Here is a 21,836-nt window from a genome sequence, read left to right as displayed (position 1 = left end):
TAATTCTTGCACAGTCCGTTTACCTCAGAGCCAGTGATGAATTAGGCCTAATGACCACATGGGTATCTAATATTTTTCTTACTGTCTAAGCTCAGGTGAAATATATAGTAACAAGCTGAACATGTACTCAGTGCTTGTATAAAATGCCTTTTAGCTCACCATCCTATCTATACATTTCTAAATCCTTTCAAGTTTTTATTACTCTGAAAAGTTTCAGAAGATTTTGGATCTGCACCACTGACATCAGTAGGAGTTTTATCATTGACTTCAGCTGGAACAGAATCTTGCCATAAAGGAAGATGTTTTGCATCGATCATACAGTGAGGGTACACCTGCATGGTGCCATATGATGACATTGCTATGGTATTGTGCTTTAGTACCACCTTTTGGAAGTACTAAAGCACGATGCAGTATGGGTGGTTGCTGTGTCGTGCATGTGGCGCCTAGGTAGATTTCATTGCTGTGTCACTGTAGTAGTGCACTATACTGGGGGAGTGCGCTAATATGGCTGTGTAGCTGGTGATCGTGTGTAGACCCACGTGATTGCTACATCGCCATAGCATGCCTTATGGCAACATAGCACGTTGCTACATCACCATAGGGCACCATGTAGACGCTTCCTGAGTGGATACTGTACTGAGATCAAGTTGTAATAAGAAGCTGCATTTTGTCTCTAAAAATTTTTTGAAAATATGCATATGGCTGCATAATCTCACTGGTCAGTGAATGCATATTTTTTATTGCCAGTAAAAATATCCCTAGATGGATCATATCAGAATCATAAGAAGTTATCTTATTTCTAAAAGCCTAACATAATGATGGAAATCAAATATGATTTCATTTGCTTTCCTTTTCCTAATCATATATGCATCATTTTGACCCAGTTGCTTTAACCAAGAACAACAATTTTGTTCTGGACTTGTGATAAAGTACTTGAACTTGTAGGCCCCAGAAAATTTACAGCACATGACCTGAGCCTTCAAGAGGCCGAGAAGCGATAACTATACTCATTTTAAACTTGTATGTATTCACTAAAATACCTAATGTGATTTTAAAAAACCCAAAAACCTTCCATTTGATTCATTTCTGAATTGTTTGCACCTTAATCTTACTATTTTTAAGAACTATTTTAAAGATTTTGATTTAGTATGGGCTGCAAGGTATTTTGCATTTGTACACGTATAGAAAAGAACACAGCTGTTTCTTCCAACAGGCCTTGTGTCTGGATTGAATGGATTGAGGAAAAAGGTACAAAAGGTTCGGGAGGGTTCTCATAAGATTGCTAAGCAGCTTAAAGTTTCAGTGACAGCACTGAGAGCACTACCTAATGGTAAGTGAAATCTGTCTCACTACACATCTCTTATTGTTCAAAAGCCATATAGGATTTATTTTTTAAGAAAGGTTAGTATTTCAAACAAACCAGGCCTGAATATTGCAGACACTAATATGAAGAGAGTGGAAAAGAGAAGCTGTAATACATTACATCTAATGTTTCTTCATTGTAGGAATTGAAGGATTCACTGTATGTCCAGATTAGAACAGTTCTGTTTCACAGATGTCCAAGTTTAAAAACATCCTTTTTTACAATGCCAGATCTTAAGTCGCACAGAAGTGTAACTTTAATGGAAAAATTAAGGCTATGTTGCTAACTGACATAAAGCTAGTAATTCAAAGTCAAGGCTTCACTTATGGCATGAAATAAGCTTCCTTGTTTGAATATAGCTTTGGTAGTGAGTTACTTTGTGTTGCTTCTTTCTTAAGGAGGCAGCAAGTGACCTGTGTAGGGGAAATCCCTTCATAACCAAAGCTGATTCCAGAAATCCAGCTAACTTTTATAACAGATGCCTTCAATCCTGGCAGAAAAGGGGCAGGCTGGGGGTTGGGTATGGTGAAGCCAAGATCTGCTCTGTCTGATCTGCCCCTGATGTAAGTCATGTGAGCCAGAGGCAGAAGATGGAGTAAGTACCATGCTTCTCTAACTTCTTCCCAGAGGCCAAGGATCTAAGAGCAGGAACTGCCTCTCTGTGATTGCCATAATCTGCCACTTCTGCCAGAAGTATGTAAGAGCAGGAACTGGCCAGTATTTTTAAAAAGTCATGTGTTTGGTATCTTGACCTTAACAGTTATTTTCTAGATTGCCCCTAAAAATCAGTGTCTTGGATTGTACAGAATGACCTCTTTTTCAAAAGTGTCAGATGAACAGACTCAAATCTAGTTTTATCTGTGCTTATATCCTGGTGAGAGCTGGTCAAGAAACAAGCCATTTGGTGTAATTGTTTGCTGAAGTTCAAGTTTTGAAGAAAAAATATTTAAACATCTAAATTCAGAATCTTTAGCTACCTCAGCTCACTTGAATTCTCTTGACATGTATATACTGCGTGCCAGAAAGCTCTTGAGAGGTAGAATTTACTGGCAGATATACGGCATAGCAATAAGGCAGCTTTCTTAACTCTGGCTTGGAAGGTAGCATTCATAGAGCTGTAATGGTGTGTATCAGTGTAGCATACCCTGACACCATGCTGGGGTAATATAAACATACCCTTAATGGCTCAAAATGCACTAGATAATCAGGCATCTGGTCCCAGTTTTATTTTGGATTTTTTTTAACGGTTCATTTAAAGACTCATTATTTTACAGAGAAAATGTCAGCCTGAAAATATTTTTTTCACCTAACTTGAAGAAAACAAATCTGCAAAATGTTATGTGTGTTATCAGACATTCTGTCAGCTACAATCTTTATAATGTTTTGAACACGTTACTGTGCCAGTATAAATTAGACTGCCAGGAGTGACTTTTTAGGAAAGCCTAAATACTCTTTATGACCTTGGTCTTTTACTCATACAAATCTCTGAAAAAGTGGAGAAATGGCATATGCAATCATTGGGATATATAGAATCACTTATATTCCAGATACCAATGACAAAATTGTTGAAGCAAAAGAGATGGCTATGGCTGCGAACAAAAGTGATGTTACTGGTGTAAGCTATATTGTGGATTTTACTCAGAAGCTGATGAACACTTCATCTGCATTGTCCAGAGTTAATGACACATTGCGGAAAACCAGTGAACTTATAATGGACTCATCAAAAGCCGGTTAGTTAGCTGCTTCATTGCACTGTAGAAATGTCATTGCATGCAATGCTAATATTGGACCTCAATAAGCATTAAATAAAAATTCACTAACTGTAGATTGGCTTTTAAAAACACATATATATATGGAATTTCTTTCAGTTGAACTTACTTCTTTTCATATATATATCAAATTAATGTACTACTATTATGTGTATATATTTTCATTGATATTTAACCACTATACACTCTAAAATTGCCCAGTATATACCATCTTGGTCAGTATATTCCAGAATTGAATACTAAATTTCCATCTCAGGCTGCCTCAGCATCTCCTTCTTATTTTGGCAGCAACCTCAGCTGAACAACAAGTTAAAGAAGTAGAAGCACAAGCCAATCTTTTATTTGATAGGCTGAAACCGCTGAAAAGGCTAGAAGAGAACCTGAGCAGAAATCTGTCTGAAATAAAAGAACTCATCAGTCAGGCCCGCAAGCAGGCAGCATCTGTAAGTACATCATCCCTGAAGCTCCTAGCTTGAGGTGACTTGGTTTTCTTCCCCTTTCAACAACAAGTATTTTAGAGACAAAAAAGGCCTTAAATGTCACTTTTAAAGCTGTCCTGTTGTTCTTTCATATCAAGCAAATCTACACTGAAGTGAAGTAATGGATGCTGTAAATATAGCTAGTTGGTGGGAGTTAGGAATTTTAGCCTTGAGCTTTTTGTATCTGTGGACCTGTGAGAGCAGTGAGCCATTAAGCTTCCCTTTCTCCTCCCTATTGCCTTTTATTTGTAAGGGAGAATTTCGCTTAAAAACAATAGTGTCATGTGTCAGGCAATAAGTGGAGAGATGTTTGTGTGGGAACCAGACAAGTGGTTGAATGGAAGTGACTTTGTTTTTGGAGCAAGGTGATTTCCCAGCCTATTTGAGGAGAAGTTATGTGAGAAAGATAGAATACATGTGTATAGAATATGGGAATTATTATGAGATTTTTTGAGTGGATTATCCCACAACAATAGGTTCTGTCAACCAGGTTGCCTTACATCTGACCTAATCCATTATGTCTACTTTTAAAAGAAAAACTAGCTTATACAAAATATTTCAAAACTATGAATTGGTCATTTTGAAAGTTGAAAGCTCTAAGTAAGAAAAGTATTTAAACCGTGTTATAGACCATGGCAATTTATCATTACGACACAAAGTGCACATCTACATGTCACAGTACGGCACCGTTGCTATGGCACTGTGCTTTAGTACTTAATTTTGGAAGTACTAAAGCACAGCGCTGTACGAGTGGTTACTAGGCTATGTGCATGATGCAGAGTTAAATTTCCAAGGGATTTCCCCTATACCAGGGGAGTGCATTGCTCGGGCGACATAGCTGGCGATCACATGTAGGCCAATGGGATCACTACGTTGCCGTAATGCATCACTACATTGCTATAGGATGACATGTGGACACACCCAAAGAGGTATTTAATAGAACTGTTAATGGACTAGATCCTGTTATTCAATGTGGGCGCATCTACATGTGCCCCTACAGCGCTGTTGTTACTGCACCGTCATGTAGTATTTCCAAAGGAAGTACTACATGATGGTACAGTAACAGCCTGTACTGCGCTGTGCCAGCAGTGCACTGCTATTTTTATCTGTTGCATCACCATAGCAAGGCACTATACCAAGAGAGCATGTTGCTACGGTGACGTAGCAGGAGCATCACAGTTTTTGCCCATGGACACTACATCACCATATCACATTGCTGCGGTGACATAGCATCACATGTAGACATGCCCTGTGAGTACAAAAGTCATGAACATGCACACATGTTAGAAGCATTGTCTCTCCAATATTAGTGAAATAAATTATGCGAATCAGAAATCAGTACTTTGAATATCTTCTTAATTAACCTTATTTTTAAATAGATCCTAAATGGATTTTCTAACGAATTAGTAAATACATTGCTAGTGATTTAGATTTGTTGCTAGTGATTTAGATTTGTTGCATTCCTTTTATTGGAATAGAAGCGTAGCCTTTTAATTTTTAGATTTTTGGGGGGGTCTAAATATACTCACCAGACTAGTTTCTTTTGGAGGTGGGGAGAGGAGGAAGGAAAAGGGAGATCCTTTGAATTTTCTCAACCCTTAAAATCTACTTTTTTTATATTAATACAATGTTTTTCTTAATAAATGGGCCTCATATACTAATGTATTAATGACTAACGTAGTTCTTGCTATATGATAGATTTCTTTAATTTTGAGTACTACGACTAGACGATCAGATGATGAGGCACCCTTTTACCTACTATATACTAGGCAATTTCACTTTTTCAACCATCATCTAGGCATGCAGAAGTGTGTGTGTTTATAATCAGCCTTATTAATGAATATTTAGCTCATATGAAGCTCTCTCAGCAAATCTCTTGCATTTGTCTAACCTACTCTGTGCTTCGTACGCAACAAGTATTTTTGTTTCCCTTTCTTTTTTCCCCCAGATTAAAGTTGCAGTATCAGCAGACAGAGGTTGTATTCGTGCCTACCAGCCTCAGATTTCATCCTCTAACTACAACACCTTAACATTAAATGTTAAAACAACAGAACCTGACAACCTTCTTTTCTATATGGGTAGCAATGGAAATGTAAGTCTAGTTGTGTAACATTCAATGAAGATGTTGGAAATCAAGTATTTTAAATATGCACTGACATGCTTCTCTCTCCATACATATATGCACAACAACTAACCAGACAAGCCACCAGGCAGGTGTGTGTGAAAGAAGGAATAATTATCTGCTGTAGATCACAGCAGGGCTGTGTTCTAGTGGTTGTACCACTCACTCCTGCAGGGAGGAGGATGGAAAGTAGCAGGTTTTTCTGTCCTGCCCCCTGCCCAGGAAGCTCAGTTAACATAACACTCTTAGGCCCCTTCTATACATTACAGGTATCGCACAATTAACTGATTTATTGTGCAATTACCTTGAGACCAGCTTTTATTACTTGAAAGGTACAGCAAAGTACCTTTCAAGTAATAAAAGGCTCCAACCAGCTACAAAAATTAGCCCTTGAAAACATGTACTAACTTTTATAACTGGTTGCTATCGAGCTTTTAGTTTGTATGTGTAGCAGGATCTTCCCTGCAGGGGTGTACCTTGCCCAGCTGGGGCTGGGAATCCCACAACTGAAGGGACTCTTAGTCCCAGCAGCTGCCTACTCTGGGTCCTAGCAGCACAGGGACCCAGAGTCCTGCAGCCATGGATGCTGGGTGCCAGGACCTAGCTGGGTCCAGCACCTGGGGGGTGTGACTGCCCCAGGGTGTGTGAAACCATGGCTGTCAGGATTCTCCAATCCCAGGGGTTCACATACCCCTGAGGCTGGGGGATCATGGCAGCTGTGATCCTTCAGCTCCAGGGGTGTGGATAGGCACCCCCACAACTAGGAGCCCCTCAACAGAGGGGTCTTCCAGCCATGGGAGCTTGCTTCTTGCCAGGGCTCTCCCTGTACCAGCAATAAGGCACAATGGGATGTAGTGCACATGGAGGCAGGGGAGGAGGTACAACTGTGTGGATGACACATTAGATCCCATCACACCTTTAACTGCATATCTAGAGGGGGCCTTAATTTTGCATCTGCAGAGCATACTGGGTTCTCCTGCTGAGAGGTGCCCCTTTTGCCACAAAGGAACAAGCAACATTTAGCCGAGGTAGCTATGAGGCCCCTACCCTATGTGTAGGCAATGCTCATATGAAATACATTTTATCTTGGGTTCATTATTGTAGGCTTCTCTGTCCACTAGACATGTCCCCCCCATTTGAAATGGAGCTCTGCTGAGACCTGACAGTAGTCTCATATGACAGCACAGTTGAAAGTTGTGCTTTTCTTCCCACCCCTTGTGGTCCTAGTAGTTGTACAGATTGCCCATTTCCACATAATTCCTGTGTGCTCTGTATTCCTGTTATGTCTTTATTGGCCTTTTGAGTTCATATCATGTCTGGATTTGTGTGTTTTGGAGGAGGGAAAGAAGGAGAATGGAGAGAAGTAAGTATATTAGTGGAAGAATTTGTTAGCTTTAATATAAGTTTTTCCTTCATAGAGAATGGTTTGGCCCAAAGTCAGGTTTGAAAACCTGGGATACAGGCGTGGTTTTAGCAAGATATACTCAGAAAGAAACGTATTAAACAGTACAGGAATCTGCCATGTATAATACACTAAAGCAACAACCATCATTTTCCAGAATGACTTTATAGCAGTGGAGATGCGGCGTGGTAGAGTAGCCTTTCTTTGGGATATGGGCTCTGGATCAACAAGAGTGGAGTATCCTGATTTTCAAATTGACAACAACAAGTGGCACAGGATACATGCAGCCAGGTAATGCTGGTTTAATGTGGGTAACAGATATTTCATTTTCTAAACAAGTTAAATTGAAAGTTTGATTTCTGCTAGTAGTATCATGTGAATTTTTACCTACTATGAAAAATGTGATTCCATGCAAATTACGGAAGTGCAGTGCTGCATGATTATATTACTAGGCTAAAATGAGAGCTTTATTGGACTAAATGTGAATTACTCTTTAAAATGCATGAACCTGTTCTGTTTGAGTCTCTCAGTGACAGCTGATTTGTTAGCTTAGAATGAGTTTGTTGGTATGTAGTGACCCATCAGGGTAGCTTCTGAAAGTATTTTAATCTACAGTGTTTTGTGATTTTTAAGGTTTGGAAAAACTGGTACACTGAGTGTAGAGGAAGTGAGCTCCACTCAGAAGCCCTTAACTAAAACTGCAACCTCTCCTGGGACAGCTACTGTACTGGATGTAAACAAATCAACACTGATGTTTGTTGGTGGACTTGGAGGGCAAATCAAGGTTATGTCTAAAAATGTTATTCTACAACATTGTTTTTTCCTGTTGTAAATACTTGTCCTGATTTAGAAATAATTATGCTGATTGGTTAGTTGACCAAGAAATGTCAGGCATGCTGTGCAAAAAGCAAGGATGAAGAATGGTATCCAGAGCTATCATCCCATTATAAAACTACTGGGGAAATGATGTTTAAAGTGACAATCAGGAAATTCTCAGTGTTAATATGAGTGTAGGCGGTAGGGGTTCTTGGATCATTTTAATAATTTCTAGTTGGTCTGTTTTCCCTCATTCTCCTTCCTCCATGATTTGGTATAATTGGTATTTGTTATCCTTTTTGTTATGATTGTAAATGGGTCAAGGACATTGTTTTTTACTCATGGCAAAACTCATCCATTAAGATGTGAATTATAATTATAAATAATCACGCTAAAACCTTTTGTTGTTCTTCCACAGTGATTTATCCCTAACATTAGTTAAAAGCTCAATAACAATAGAAACCATTTGGCTGGAGACATTCCAAAGTAGTTAACCTTAATCTTATTCATCAAATGTATTTCTTCTCTCTCAGAAATCACCAGCGGTTAAGGTGACTCATTTCAAAGGATGCATGGGAGAGGCATCCTTGAATGGCAAATCTATTGGTCTTTGGAATTACATTGAAAGGGAGGGTAAATGCAATGGATGCTTTGGAAGGTAATATTTTCTCTATCTTTTCTTAAAAACATGTACATTTATTGTGGGAGCACTTGGATACAAATATCATTTTATTATTTTATGTTTCTGTGTTCATTAAGTGTATGATGAATTTGGGCAAACTGTGGCACTTCAGTGGTTATTAGAAGAGTTTGAAGAATGGTATCAGATGGTGTCAGAAGTGCCGGTTAAATCTATTTATTGTGTACCTTTCCCATTTATTACCTGGTTTCACTGTTTTCATGTGGTTCTCAGACTTTTATAGATTTTTGCATATGTGGTGTTTATTTGTCCATTGTAAGCAATTAGTTTCAGTATACATCTGTATTTTAGAATATTTGGAATATGCAAAGCATATTTATTCCTTTCTTCTACTAGAAAATTTTCTAGTAGACATTATATTTTCAGTAGCTGTACTTTTTTCAGTTAAGTAGGATTAAAAAGAAATAAGCTTTTACTTAGCCTTTGCAGAACCAGCAGAGGGTGCTGCATGATTATACAAAAAAACCCAAAAACTCCATTGCAGGGGGGAATGATAATAAAACAATTACTGAAAATGCAATTATGCAAGGAATTTGGGGAAATGCATGCCATTCTTTAAAGTTTGAAGGTAAGAGGCAGCCTCCTCCCCTTGAGAAATGTAACTGTTTTTCTTTCATAAAGCATGACTGAGAATTTTCTCTCTTGTGAAAACATTTCCCCAAAGCTAAATTAGACATTGTGAGTTTCTCTAATGAAAGTAGCCCTTGGCTGGGCTCCCTTAGTTATTTATGATATAAAAGATTCAAGTCTTCTACAGTCACTCTTCCTAATTATGTTGTTCCTGGCTACATTTAACTGATTCTTACAGGTTTCACGTAAAAAAGGTGTTTTTAAAAATGAAAAATTTGTAGTTAGTATTTCAACTATTTTTTTTTCCTTTTCATAGCCCTCAGGATGAAGACACTTCATTCCATTTTGATGGCAGTGGATATTCAGTTGTGGAGAAGGCGCTCCGCTCCACCGTGACTCAAATAATAATGTTTTTCAGCACCTTCTCCCCTAATGGGCTCCTGCTATATCTTGCTTCTAATGGCACTGTAAGAAAATTGGCTTGATTTTATACCAATCAAAATTAGTATTCAGCGTCAGTAAATAATTTTCCCCATCTTTCAGCTCATCCATCTGGGAACTGATTATCACACTGTATTACAGCATAGAGAACTTTGACCCAGCTACCAAGGGAACCCAGAGAGGAGAGACAGTGGTAGCATCCTGAACCATTGCTATATTCTGGGTGGAACTGCATGTGCAATTGAGGTGCAGCAATAAACTCTGGCACCTATTGCACTAGAGTATATTGCTCCTGGGCACAGTGTTTGAATGTGTACCGGGACTACAGCACGTTGAGCTGGGTTGGAGCAGCCCCAGCTGGCAGGGAGCCTGGGGGTCAGCCTGCCAGTTTGGGCCTGCTCCAACCTGGCTTATTATGCAGTGGTGGGGCTGGCTGGGGCACGAGTGCAGAGCACCTGCATTAAAGCACCCTTGTGCCTCAGCCAGCCAGGATTAAACGTGCACTGCTGTGGATTAAAAAACTCTGCAGCAGGGTAGTACTTGTATTTACAGCTTATCCATCTGGGAACTGATTAGCACACTGTATTACACCATAGAGAACTTTTACAAGTACCACCCTGGTGCGGAGTTTATTAGTTTACTCCAGCCCAATAGCCCTGAATGTGTAGATACCAAGACATTTACCACAGAGCTAATTAGTCTACTCTGTAGTAAACGTCTTGTGTTGATGCGTCCTCTGCGATTACAATTAATCCACCAAAAATTCTCTGTCACTCGTGAGTGGAATTAGTGACAGCACAACTATGGCCTAGATTATGACTCAATCTGTGCAAGGGACTTGTTCAGTTCCTGTGGAAACATCTTGGTAGAGTCCAGATTCTTTCACACCTTGGCTTGTACAAAAACATGAAACAATTGATCATTTGAAATGCTATGAATAATAAACATAACATTTTAAATGACGTTATGTAATTTGAGCATACAGTACCAGTTCTGAGCACTGGGTGTACTGACTATATTAATCACCTGCAGTTTTTAATAAAAATATCCCACTTCTTCCACATATTTATGTACTATGGGTTTTATATTTTCATTCAGTCCATCTGTATGTTTTTCTGCAGAGAGATTTCTTGTCTCTGGAACTTGTTGATGGCAAAGTGAGACTGACTGTTGATCTTGGTTCAGGACCACTTACTCTTTCAACAGAGAATCGTTACAATAATGGGACATGGTATAAAATTTCATTCAGCCGCAACAAGAAACAAGGTAAGAGTCAGGCAGAAAAAATAAATATTTAAGCTTTCACAAATAGAAATGTCTAAAGCAGTAATTAGGAATGTCAATATATAACTAGGTCTGGCTACTCTCAATGCATATTCATTCTTTGGCAGCCATTGCCATAGTGCTTCCTTTTTTTGTAAGTGATGGCAATGCCAGTCTGTTGCTTGGCAAATGATCACTCTGATGTATGAGTTAATCTTGGCCTTGATTTTCCCCGCCTTTATAATATGTAAAGTGTAGAAACTGTTAAAACGCATGAAAGGAAAAAGAATGAAATCATATTTAACTATTGCAATGCCTTTGCCTGGCTCTTTGCAGTGGGCAACATCTTTTTTTCTTCTGTATTTATAGGGTACCAGCCACACTAGGGTCCAGGACCAGGGCTTACAGGAACTACCGTCTTACAAGTTTTAATAATGTATTTTAATATATATGGTTTTTCCTTTGGGGTGTTCCAAAAGTATATTTTAATAGAGAAACTAGTCAGCTTATCAAAATATATGAAATCTTGAGAGTAAAGAAATTCTCCCTTTAAGAGAGGAAGTCTTGAGAGTAAAGTAACTATCCCTCTCTCCTTATGTGACTTTGAGAATCTTTGTACATTTATTTCATACAAAAATATTGCTAAGTTAGAAAATTGTTTTCCAGTGTTCTTCTTCACTGATTTTTACTTTCACTTCCTTTCAGGAGTATTGGCAGTCATGGATGCGTATAACCTTAATTCTAAGGAAACCAAGCAAGGAGAATCCCCTGGAGTAGCCTCGGACCTCAATCGTTCAGATAAGGACCCAATTTACATTGGTGGACTACCAAGAACAAGGGCTGTGAGGTACAGTGTTAGTTCTTCCATCTTTTTCCTCTAGTTATGTTTGTAAGTATTAAGGCATATTCTTTCGTCGGTCTAAATTGGCATTGTCCCACTGAAGTGAGTGGAAATCAGCAGAGTCATTGAAGTTATGAGTTTATACCAGTTATAAATCTGTTTGTTGTCTTTTATATTGTGCTCTCTCATTATCATCATTTCCATTTTAGTAACTTGGAAACAGGCACAAAGAGATTACCTGAATTTCCCAAGCTTACAAACAGAATTTGAACCCAGATTTCATGTGTCGCAATCCCATCCCCTATTCTCTAGGCCAGGGTTTGGTAATCTTTTTCTCCTGTGGTCTGAAGCGTGTGACTTTACCCCCTACAGTAAGCCACAAATCTTTGCCCTTGGCATGCCCAAGGTATTTGTTTGCCCTTGCCACTGATCCCCAGCCCTTCTGCAGGAATCCTAGGGTAGGCATGAAAAAGCAGCAGGGAGAGCTGCATAGGGGAGGTGCCATGGAGGAGGCAAGTGGCACTGTACCGTTACATCTTCAGCCTAATCCGCCAGTTCTGCCTCAGGTTGGGTTGGATCTTTGCAGACTCTGGCCCATGGGCTGTAAGTTGCTGACCCATGGCCTATGTCATACTTTAAAAAATGCTACATACATGAGTGGTGGCCTTATCCTATTTATTTTTTTAACTAGCTTGACTTCGGTTATATACTCCTGAAATACAAATAGATGCAGGCCAATCGTACATGGATACCCTGCTTGTTAACTAGTAGCAGATGATAAAATGGGTCTCTCTTAGTTCCTTAGTTGCGTCTCAGTTCCTTTAATCTTGCAAGTTCCCTTGTTCCCTCACCCATTGCTGATTGGTTGAGGGGCCCTGGTGGCCCTGCTGCTTGCTGCTGACCAGCTGGGAGGCAAAAATAGCACCATATTTAAAACGGCGGTTTTTACCTCCCTGCTGATCAGGAGCGAGAGCCCCTCCACCAATCAGCAGGGGAGACACATGGGGGAACAGATCGGCCACACAGCCCACTTCTGCCATGAATTCAGTAGGTCCCATGAGTTACATAGAGCTCTGCCATTGCAGCTAAGGATTTACCTCAAAGCTTTGGTAATGGTACCCATACCATTTGGTATTGCAGTATACTGCCATGCATTCCGACACTGCTTCCACATTGGTCACAGTGGTCCCCCTGCTTTACCTGTGGCAGGTGAGGGTGTTATGGCTTGTGATTGTGTCAGGGTTCAATGTGTAGTTTTGCTAAATAGGTTAGACAATGAATTTGCATATAATGGTTTGAATAGGGATGGCCCTGTCACAGGCAGGGTTTTGGACTGGATGTCCTCTGGGTGTCCCTTTCAGCTCTACTTTTCTATGAATTCTGATGTTCAGATAAGATTTAATGTATGTTTGTAGCTACATTTTTACTGGGTTTGCTCTCATTAAGTACAATGCCAAAAGTATTCCAACTTAATTGAGCCAGATCAGACTCTTCAGATCAATGATTCTTTTTCTCTCTGAAGAAAAATATCATTCCTCCCCCGCCCTCCAAAAACATTTTCCTCTCTAAAGCTCAGTTTAAATGTTTAAACCAATTTCTTCTTTTTTCAGGAAAGGACTTAGCAGCAGAACATATGTAGGTTGTATTAAGAACTTGGAAATATCCCGCTCTACCTTTGATTTGATTAGAAACTCATATGGTGTAAGAAAAGGCTGCATATTGGAGGTAGGAAATTCTAGCATATCTGTTGGGTTTTAATAATCTAGCTGGGTATGGAACCTGATTCATTATAACAATATAGAAAGTAAAACTATCTTAATGTTTTAATAAATTTTCAGTTGGTCAGTCTAGTACTGATACTGTTCTCCCTCACTGAACATCATTCTGGGGACAAAGTTATTGAGTATCTCTCTCCTTTTGCAAAATAGCCTATCCGTAGTGTCAGCATCTTGAATGATGGCTACATTGAATTAGAGCCTAAGCCCCTATCTCCTGAAACAGAACTGATGGCAACTTTTGCTACTAAGAACAGTAGCGGAATCATCCTTGCTGGTCTCAACAAGGGAGCAGGGAAGCGACAACGCAGACAAGCACATTTGGTAAGTATCTCAATACTTTTACGCCCCAAATACTTTATTTCAGTCTGTGCTTCCAAATGTCTAATTAGCTATTCAGTTCAAGGGTATAAAGTGGATGAACAGAGCTAAACAAAAGTGTAAGGAGTAGAAATCATCTCTGAACCAAGAGTTCTAGAGTTTTGCATTTCTCTAGTGTAAGGAGTAGGAATTTTTCACAAGCAAATGAAGCTAACTTTGAATATAAACCTTCATTTCAGTTAAAAATGGTCTGCTACTTATGGTTTTAAAGAAAACCTTTTAAATATGTGTAAAGTCTAAACCAATTACAGGGTTGTGTCCCAAATCCATAGACAGTCAATTCCAGTACCTGTGCTACAGCCATGATTTTGCCAAGTGGCAACACAGTGAGCAGTGCATTATTCATTTTATGGTTGGTATCTGGGCTGACTGTAATAGAAAAGAGTTGGGTTGGTTTCACCATACCATACTTAGAAAGGCTGTGAAGAACAACTGAGGCAGACACTTCAGAGGAAGATCTGAACAGTAACGTCTTGGTAGGGAGTAAAGTAGTGGTAGGCAGGTAGGAGCAGGTACTACACTTGAACTTAGGAGGAGGCTGGTAGAAGCAGCAACCATTCAACTTAAAACACTGACGGCTGCAGAATGTGAGGGAACAACACAGAGTTAGAATGTTCCTTCTTCTTTCCAACAGCCAAAGGGGATTGTTTTGGGTTCACTCATCCACTAGTTGGAGGCTGATATGAAAGATGACACTCCCAAGTAGAATTCAGTGACAACATCCTAGTAATGAATCCAGCACTCTTTCTTTTTCCTTTGACTTGGCTGACATACAAGGGGTTTGAAACCATACACATGCCTGTGTAGCAACCTGATCTTTTACCACGGAGTGAGAGGCTTCGAAGCTTGTATTTTTCTTCTAGTAGAAGGCTTAGTTCTCTGGTTGTCTTTCCTCATTCACTGTCACTGTGTTACAATATTTGAGATGCAAACAACTCAAGGAACACTTAAGTGTTACATTATTTTATTCCTAAATAATTTCACATTGAAATTTAAAAAAAAGTCATGGATACATTTTTGTCAGAGTTTGTTTATGGCTTCTAGTTTTGGAAGGCAAACTTAACTAGATTATGTTCTGTATAAAGCATAAAATGAGAGGAAACAGAATTGCAGGAAAATAATAATCTTATGATTTAATCTCCACAGCCCTTCTTTTCCATCATACTGATTGATGGTCATCTCACTGTGCATGTTAATGCAGGGGACAGAGCAAGTACCAAAAAAGTAATTCTCCAGTCTGCTAATGGGACATACAGTGATGGACAAGAACACTCTGTCATCCTGATCCGGAATAAGAGGTGCATGAGACTGTGTACAGTACCACTTGTTTAATTACTGCATGTCATTGTTAGTTCACCATGTTCCCTGAAGAATTGACTTAGCTAGCTCATTTGGGTGGAATAATCAGGATTGTGTTTTTCCGCTGTTAATGGAGAAGTTCTGATTTATATGTTAATTGCATGCAGCATACAGCAACTGTTTAAGCTGTGTATGAAAGCTCTCTTAATCTCCAGACAGTATCGGCTACCTGAGTAAAGGATATTAATTTGCTGATAGAAAAAGTACATATTTAATTGGTTATTTTATTATTTTGATGAACAGGCAAGTCTAGTTTACTTTTAAAACACCTGCAGTAAGATTAGATATCAAAAGTATTTGTAAAGATATCAACACGTCTATTGTATTTCATTTTAAAAATTTTCTTAGAAGAATCACTTTTATGTGGCTTAGGTGGATTAAACAAATCACAGAATCTTCCTTTCTTAGCACTTGACATTTATAAGGTTGGAATGAAGTTCTTTGTTGAATGAATTTCTACTTTTTCCCTTTCAGGATGATAACTGTACAAGTGGATGAAAGTAACCCTGCAGAAATGAGACTCAGCTCATCAGCAGAAATTAGTCCTATGAATATTTCCAACTTCTATGTTGGTGGGGTGCCAGCAGGCGAGGGCATCTTAGGGTTGAAGATGACTGGATCTTTTTACGGATGTATAAGCAATCTGATTTTTAACAAGGAGTAAGTCAGAATGAATGGCAGCACTGTTTTGGAGATGGGAACTGCAAGACTATATATAAAATATAAATTGTTGCTTTGGATTTAACTCCTTCAGGACACAGACATAGGCAAGCAGAGTGTCAGTGCTCAATGTCAGTGCTCACAATGTCTGCACCTTGTAATGTGCAGAAGAGATCAGTTTTGAACTTTCCTCAATGATTATTTTTGTCCATGATTGCAGTTATTCAGTCTGCCTCAAATATCTTTAATGCATATAAGCATAGCGCACAAAAACAAAATTGGGTTCTCAGTTATCACGTTTATGCATGGGGATGGGCCTACTGCTTAGCAAAACCATTACATGAATAATGGCATATATTTACAAATATTTTTAACTAATTTGCAAGTTTTTACTCACTAACATTAGTACTAGATCTTATAGTCTTTTGATGTACTTAGAGCCATCTCCTTTTAAAACATAGGCTTTTGGATTTCACCACTGCTGTGAGGTATCAACATGTGGACATGGGTAACTGCTTGCTTTCAGAGAAGCCTAAACCAGCAATACATCCAGAAGATATTGAGATTCAACCTGACCTTCAGGCTTTGCCAGTTCCTCTAAGGCCTCTTCCAGATAATAAGGAGGTACGTACTACAGACTTAGTCCGTACTGTTCTTGTTGAACAAAGGTATTGAGTGGAAAGAAGCTGTGTTCTAAATGTACATTTTTAAACTTGTTTCCAAAGTATGGATCCATGTGCTTTGCTACTTGTCATAGCATGGAGGAATCTAGGTAAAATAAGCAATGCCTTGTATAAAATGGCAAGGATTAAAGCAATCGAACACTAGGGTATAATTCTATACAACAGCCACTGGGCCTTATAGCTATGAAGGCCATGTGGAGGGAAATGCAGTTAAGCCTACCATTGCTTACCTACCTGTAGTTTATTTGCATGTAAAGAACTCTTTATGAAAAGAAAAATGGCCTTCCAGCAAGGTCAATTTAAGACATGGTTACTCTTTGTTTTACTGCCAAAATTAATGAATGCTGACAAAGCAGGGCAGGTTAAAGGTGACCAAATAAACTGTACTTATGTAATTCACTGTACCAAATTCCGTGGTCATGTGCAGTCCCTGCCATGCCTTCAGTGGTGAGAGGAAAATCCAGACAACTGTAAAAGTGCCATAGTCTGTACCTATGTGCATTAGGTCTGCATGTAGTTTGCAAAAGCTTTTTATCTCTTTCTGTTCCAAAGAAAAATGAGGCAGCATCCCCTTTCCCTATATGTACCCATGCATCTTTATGAAGCATTTCTTCAAGTATCTTGTAATCATTCCTGTTGTGTGTGGCAGAGGAACCATGGTTTTTATACAACATGGCTACAAAAAAGAAAAAGAAATAAGCAGTCTTTCTGAGAGCTGAAGTATAGTGATGGTTCATACACCATTGCACAGCTATTCATCCCTTAAATCAGGGTAAAAGAGCAGCTTCACTGAATGATAGAAAAATGTCTCCAGTAAGGACCACTAAAGAATTTCCTACTGAAATTCTATTATGTCCTCTTTTGCATTGAATAAAAAAAAAAAAACAAACCAAAAAACCTGCCTGTAAATTAATAAATCAAAAGCTATAACCCCTAAGCAGGAAAAGATGTGTTCTCAACACAAAATATGGTTTGAGCATTATAAGTAATTTTCTTTGACCCTACCAAGGGCTTGAAATGTTTGAAAGTTATAGTATTTGATTAACTGAATTGCATGCTTATCTCATACGTCAACTTCATGCAGCAAAAATACAACACGGCTACAGTACCAGGTAGTAGTGCTAATCGGCAGCAGAGTGTTTGAATAGCACTTGTGGAATATTCTCTTTTTAAGTAAAGCTTTTTCATTAATAGGCACAGTGTGCACAAGATGAAATGCCAGATCATGTTCCCGGTGCCCACCAGTTTGGACTTGCCAGAGGCAGCCACTTAGTACTGATTTTTAATCCGAGTACTGTCAGAAGGAAGTATGTATATTTTGAATCATGCACCCTCTCCCCCACCCTCACACATTGCCTTATATTTGGTTACTAGGAGAAAACAGTTTTAAATGAGGATCCTCTCCAAACCTAGATCAGACCCCTGACCCTGTCTCAATTTCCTCACTCTGTTACCATCAAATAAAGCACCAGAGTTACTGCATTGTAACTACATTCTCCTTTCAGATTTACAATGCAGTACTTGAATTCAAACTTAAGTCTCCCATCCTCCTTCTTCAGACTCAGCAAATCTCTCTGTCCCTTACAGACTTCTAAATCTCTTCTAAGAATTCTTGCTTTTGCCACCCCTCTCCCCTGAACCATATAGCTCTAACCAGACCCTAACCTTTGACTGATTCAGAGAACCTCTTATCCAGTCTTTTATAGATATCCTGCAGTAATCTCCTGCTCACTGCAGATCTCTCTCAGGCCTCAGTGTAGCTGACTGGAAGCTAAAGAGACTCCCTGCTGTGGCTTTCCTCCAACAGACTAACTTATCCATTTCCCACTCCATCACTTCTCCCCCCTCTACTTTCCTAGGAACTAACAAGCATTTCTCCTTCCTTTTTCAATCTTTCTTTGGCCTCAGGCTGCACATTATATCCCAACAGGCCTGCTTACAAATTACCAGCTTCTACTACGCTGCTCTGGGACTCATTCCCTTCACCTGGGAGGTGGGCAAGCCTGCAACAGGGTACAGCTGGCCCCAGTCTCCTCAAAGGTTCAGTTCTGCCTGTGACAATCACTTTGTATTTATGATTGAAACTGTGCATGCTGTATTACTTTATATTTTGGATTGCATTTGGAACCGTTTTTTTTCAAACCTACATAATGGACTGTAACTTTGCTTTACTGCTCTGCATCCCCTTTTATTGTAAGATTTAGGTAAGACTCTTCCAGCTATAATGCCTGCCTATGAATACAGAAAAAAGGATTTCAACAATATTTCATTGTTACTGTTTAGACTCTCTGTTCAGCTGAACCTCAGAACCTATGCTTCTAGTGGCCTGATTTACTACATGGCTCATCAGAATCAGGTTGATTATGCAGCCCTTCAGCTTCTGGGGGGACAGCTATATTTCTCATTTGATCTTGGAAAAGGAAAAGCAGTGACTTTTCACCCTGTTATCATCAGTGATGGAAAATGGCACATGGTAGGTATCAAGAGGTTTGTGCTTAACCTTGTTTCACCTGCAGTTACTGAGCCAAATCACAGTGCCTTTCACACATATTGGCATCAGATGGAATAAGACATAAGACTTTTACCACTGTTACAAATTAATTAAGTACAATAAGTACTTCCCCAGTTTTATTCTTCTTAATTTTACAGTAAGTCACACACATAGTTACCTCCCCTTATTTAGGGATAAGAACTTACTAAAATTGCAGCAAGTAAAAGCGGTAACCCTCCCCTCCATAAGAAAATCCTGCAAAGTGGACTGTAAATTTGAGCTTGCCCAGGAGAAGTTTCCTACGCATTCTTACATGGATGTAGAAAAAATTGTGGGAGTAGAGGATGAATATACATGTGACAGTATTGAGTGGAGACTAATGTTTTCAGTGCAGAGATCCTGCACCTCTTTACCTTGCCACTGTGCTTCCATTGTTTACATGGTGGCAGAGCTTAATTAGACTTTGCAGCTAGCTGCTGGGAGGCCCCTTTCTGTGCACGATAGGTAGCTCACACAGTGTATAGGGGGAGCTCTGCACCAGGCACTAGCTCTGCCAGCATCAGCCTCAATTCAAATTTTCATTGAACAGGTAGTAAAATATTACAATATATCCCATTAGGCCTCCCCTTGCTTCTACATGCATAGAGCTCTAACCCCATGAATGGGGTTCTCTGGAAGCAGAAAGATGCTATCTTCCATATCCACCATAGAAATCTGCAAAGCAATATAACAAGTAGAATACCAAATAACTTTGCACTCAAAAAAAGCAAAGAAGAGCCTTGGTCTAAGTGATACCTTAGATGAGCTCTAGTTGGGGGGTGGAATATTCAAGAATTAATGATCCTTGTTAGCTGGTGCCATAAACACAGCTAAATGAGGCATCAGATTGGTTGTCTGTTACTTAACCTTTCAAATACTAATCAGACGATTTTGAAGTGCATGCACACTGGACAACAGACAATCAGTGCTGGCCATAAAGTGCTTGAGTACAAGCAACTTGTAAATGAAAGCCATTTAACAGTCATGCTGTTGCATTATGATGTAAGTTCAAGGGATCAGTGATTTTTTTTTTTTCAATATCAGCCCCACAAGCAATGCACTGAAGCGAGCGACCTTCTAGAAAGTGTCATTTTTCCAAAATGAATTTTGTTTGTTCTTATTGTAAGCAGCAGTTTGATACAGTTTCTCTTTTCTTTCAGATAAAGGCAGAATATGTTAAAAGGAAAGGCATAATTATCGTTGATGGTCAGGAGTCAGCAGCAGTTATTGCTCTGGGAGATGGCAACACACTGGATGTTGAAGGGAAGCTCTATCTGGGAGGACTTCCCTTAGATTATACAGCTAAGAATATTGGAAATGTAAGAACTATATTTAATATCTTAGCTATACATGTATAAAGGGTAGGTACTCCCAGCTTAACAGCATAATTTATGGACTGAGGACCCAGATTCTGATAGGTACTTATATGCCTAAATCTTCTGCTTTCAAATATAAGTTAGGCACCTAAAGAACAGTGAGGGTCTGGGTCTGACTTAGGAAATAAATTTATAAATATAATTTTCTAATGAAGTGTTTTATCACTTTAAAGCAAGGGTGTCAAACTCAGGTCAGTTGGAGAGCCTATTCCCTCCTTCTCAGGTGCCTCCGTGCCATGGTATACTTGGGGATAGTCCTGCTTTCAACAGAGTGTTGTACTAAATGACCTCCTAAGGTCCCTTCCAGCCCTAATTTTCTGAGAGTCTGATTCATGCCAGAGCTCTCACATTGGCAGTCTGAGCAGCCCTGTGACCAGAAGCTCTGGCACTGGTTGTGGGGCTGCCTGTGGCAGCAGTCAACACCTTGACCTGCAAGGAGACAGTATGTGTGAATGCACGCATGAACGTGTGTGTGCGTGTGTGTGTGTGTGTGTGTGCTTGCGTGCATATATGCGCTTGTGTTTTCATTAATGATAATTCAGTAAGCTGCTGGGACATAGAATGCGTGCGTGTCTGCACGTGTGTGTTTGTACAAGTGAAAGAAATCCTGCGGGGGAGGGAGCGTATATGTGTGTGAGAGAGAGAGAGAGAGAGACCCTGCAGGGACAGTATATGTGCATGCAATAGAGAGATCCTGTAGGCACAGGGAGCATGAGAGAGAGACCCTGCAGATTGTGTTTGTGTGCGTGTCCAACCCTGTACTGCTATGGCCAGTACTGCAGTGGCCCCACCATTGCAGCCAGAGTCCTGGCTCTTGCTGCACTGATGGTGGCAGCCTGCACCCCAGTAGAGCCAGGGTGCAGCCCCAGCAACATGTCAGGCAAAGCAACATGTCAGGCAAAGACTTGCCATCATGGCCAGAGCCCTAGCAGCTCTATGGACAGGAACTCAACCACTGTGGACAGAGATGGCGCATCCAGTGGTAGCCAATGCCCTGGCTTTTGCTAGGGTGCAGGCAGCCCCAGATGCACAATTGAGTCAAAGGCTCAATTACCATGACCAGAGCCCAAGCTCTAACTCTGGCTGCAGGGCTGGAGCTTCCTGCAGTGGCAGCCAGAGCCCAAGCTTTGACCATGGTGGTAGGACTTCCCATGCCAGCAGCTCCAGTGGCACTGTGGGCAAACTCTGCCACTTTGGCCTGAGATGCAGCTTTGCCTAGTGTGGCGGGGCTTCCTGGCATGGTAGCCCAAGCTCCAGTGAGAGCCAGGGTTTAGGTAACTCTAGGGACACTGCAGTCAGAATCTCT

At 39.9% G+C, this 21,836-nt stretch overlaps 1 protein-coding gene across 2 annotated transcripts in view; it reads left to right on the top strand.

The window, feature by feature from the left end:
• LAMA1 (laminin subunit alpha 1) overlaps window positions 1-21,836 on the top strand; it is a 127,432-nt gene that overhangs the window by 96,225 nt on the left and 9,371 nt on the right. For both annotated transcript variants that reach the window (XM_025204249.1, XM_025204250.1), the window contains exons 41-58: window positions 1,214-1,330; window positions 2,911-3,093; window positions 3,421-3,575; window positions 5,560-5,703; window positions 7,293-7,426; window positions 7,769-7,919; window positions 8,485-8,609; window positions 9,538-9,688; window positions 10,784-10,928; window positions 11,631-11,772; window positions 13,377-13,491; window positions 13,695-13,865; window positions 15,069-15,220; window positions 15,756-15,941; window positions 16,403-16,565; window positions 17,819-17,931; window positions 18,908-19,097; window positions 20,315-20,473. In XM_025204249.1, the coding sequence (XP_025060034.1) occupies window positions 1,214-1,330; window positions 2,911-3,093; window positions 3,421-3,575; window positions 5,560-5,703; window positions 7,293-7,426; window positions 7,769-7,919; window positions 8,485-8,609; window positions 9,538-9,688; window positions 10,784-10,928; window positions 11,631-11,772; window positions 13,377-13,491; window positions 13,695-13,865; window positions 15,069-15,220; window positions 15,756-15,941; window positions 16,403-16,565; window positions 17,819-17,931; window positions 18,908-19,097; window positions 20,315-20,473 (2,696 nt within the window). The remainder of the gene's footprint in view (window positions 1-1,213; window positions 1,331-2,910; window positions 3,094-3,420; window positions 3,576-5,559; window positions 5,704-7,292; window positions 7,427-7,768; window positions 7,920-8,484; window positions 8,610-9,537; window positions 9,689-10,783; window positions 10,929-11,630; window positions 11,773-13,376; window positions 13,492-13,694; window positions 13,866-15,068; window positions 15,221-15,755; window positions 15,942-16,402; window positions 16,566-17,818; window positions 17,932-18,907; window positions 19,098-20,314; window positions 20,474-21,836) is intronic.

Source organism: Alligator sinensis, unplaced genomic scaffold (assembly GCF_000455745.1).
Source record: "Alligator sinensis unplaced genomic scaffold, ASM45574v1 scaffold597_1, whole genome shotgun sequence".
In the NCBI taxonomy this organism is placed as follows: Eukaryota; Metazoa; Chordata; order Crocodylia; family Alligatoridae; genus Alligator; species Alligator sinensis.
Note: the sequence above shows the minus strand (reverse complement) of the source record. Positions and strands in the feature narration are given on the sequence as shown.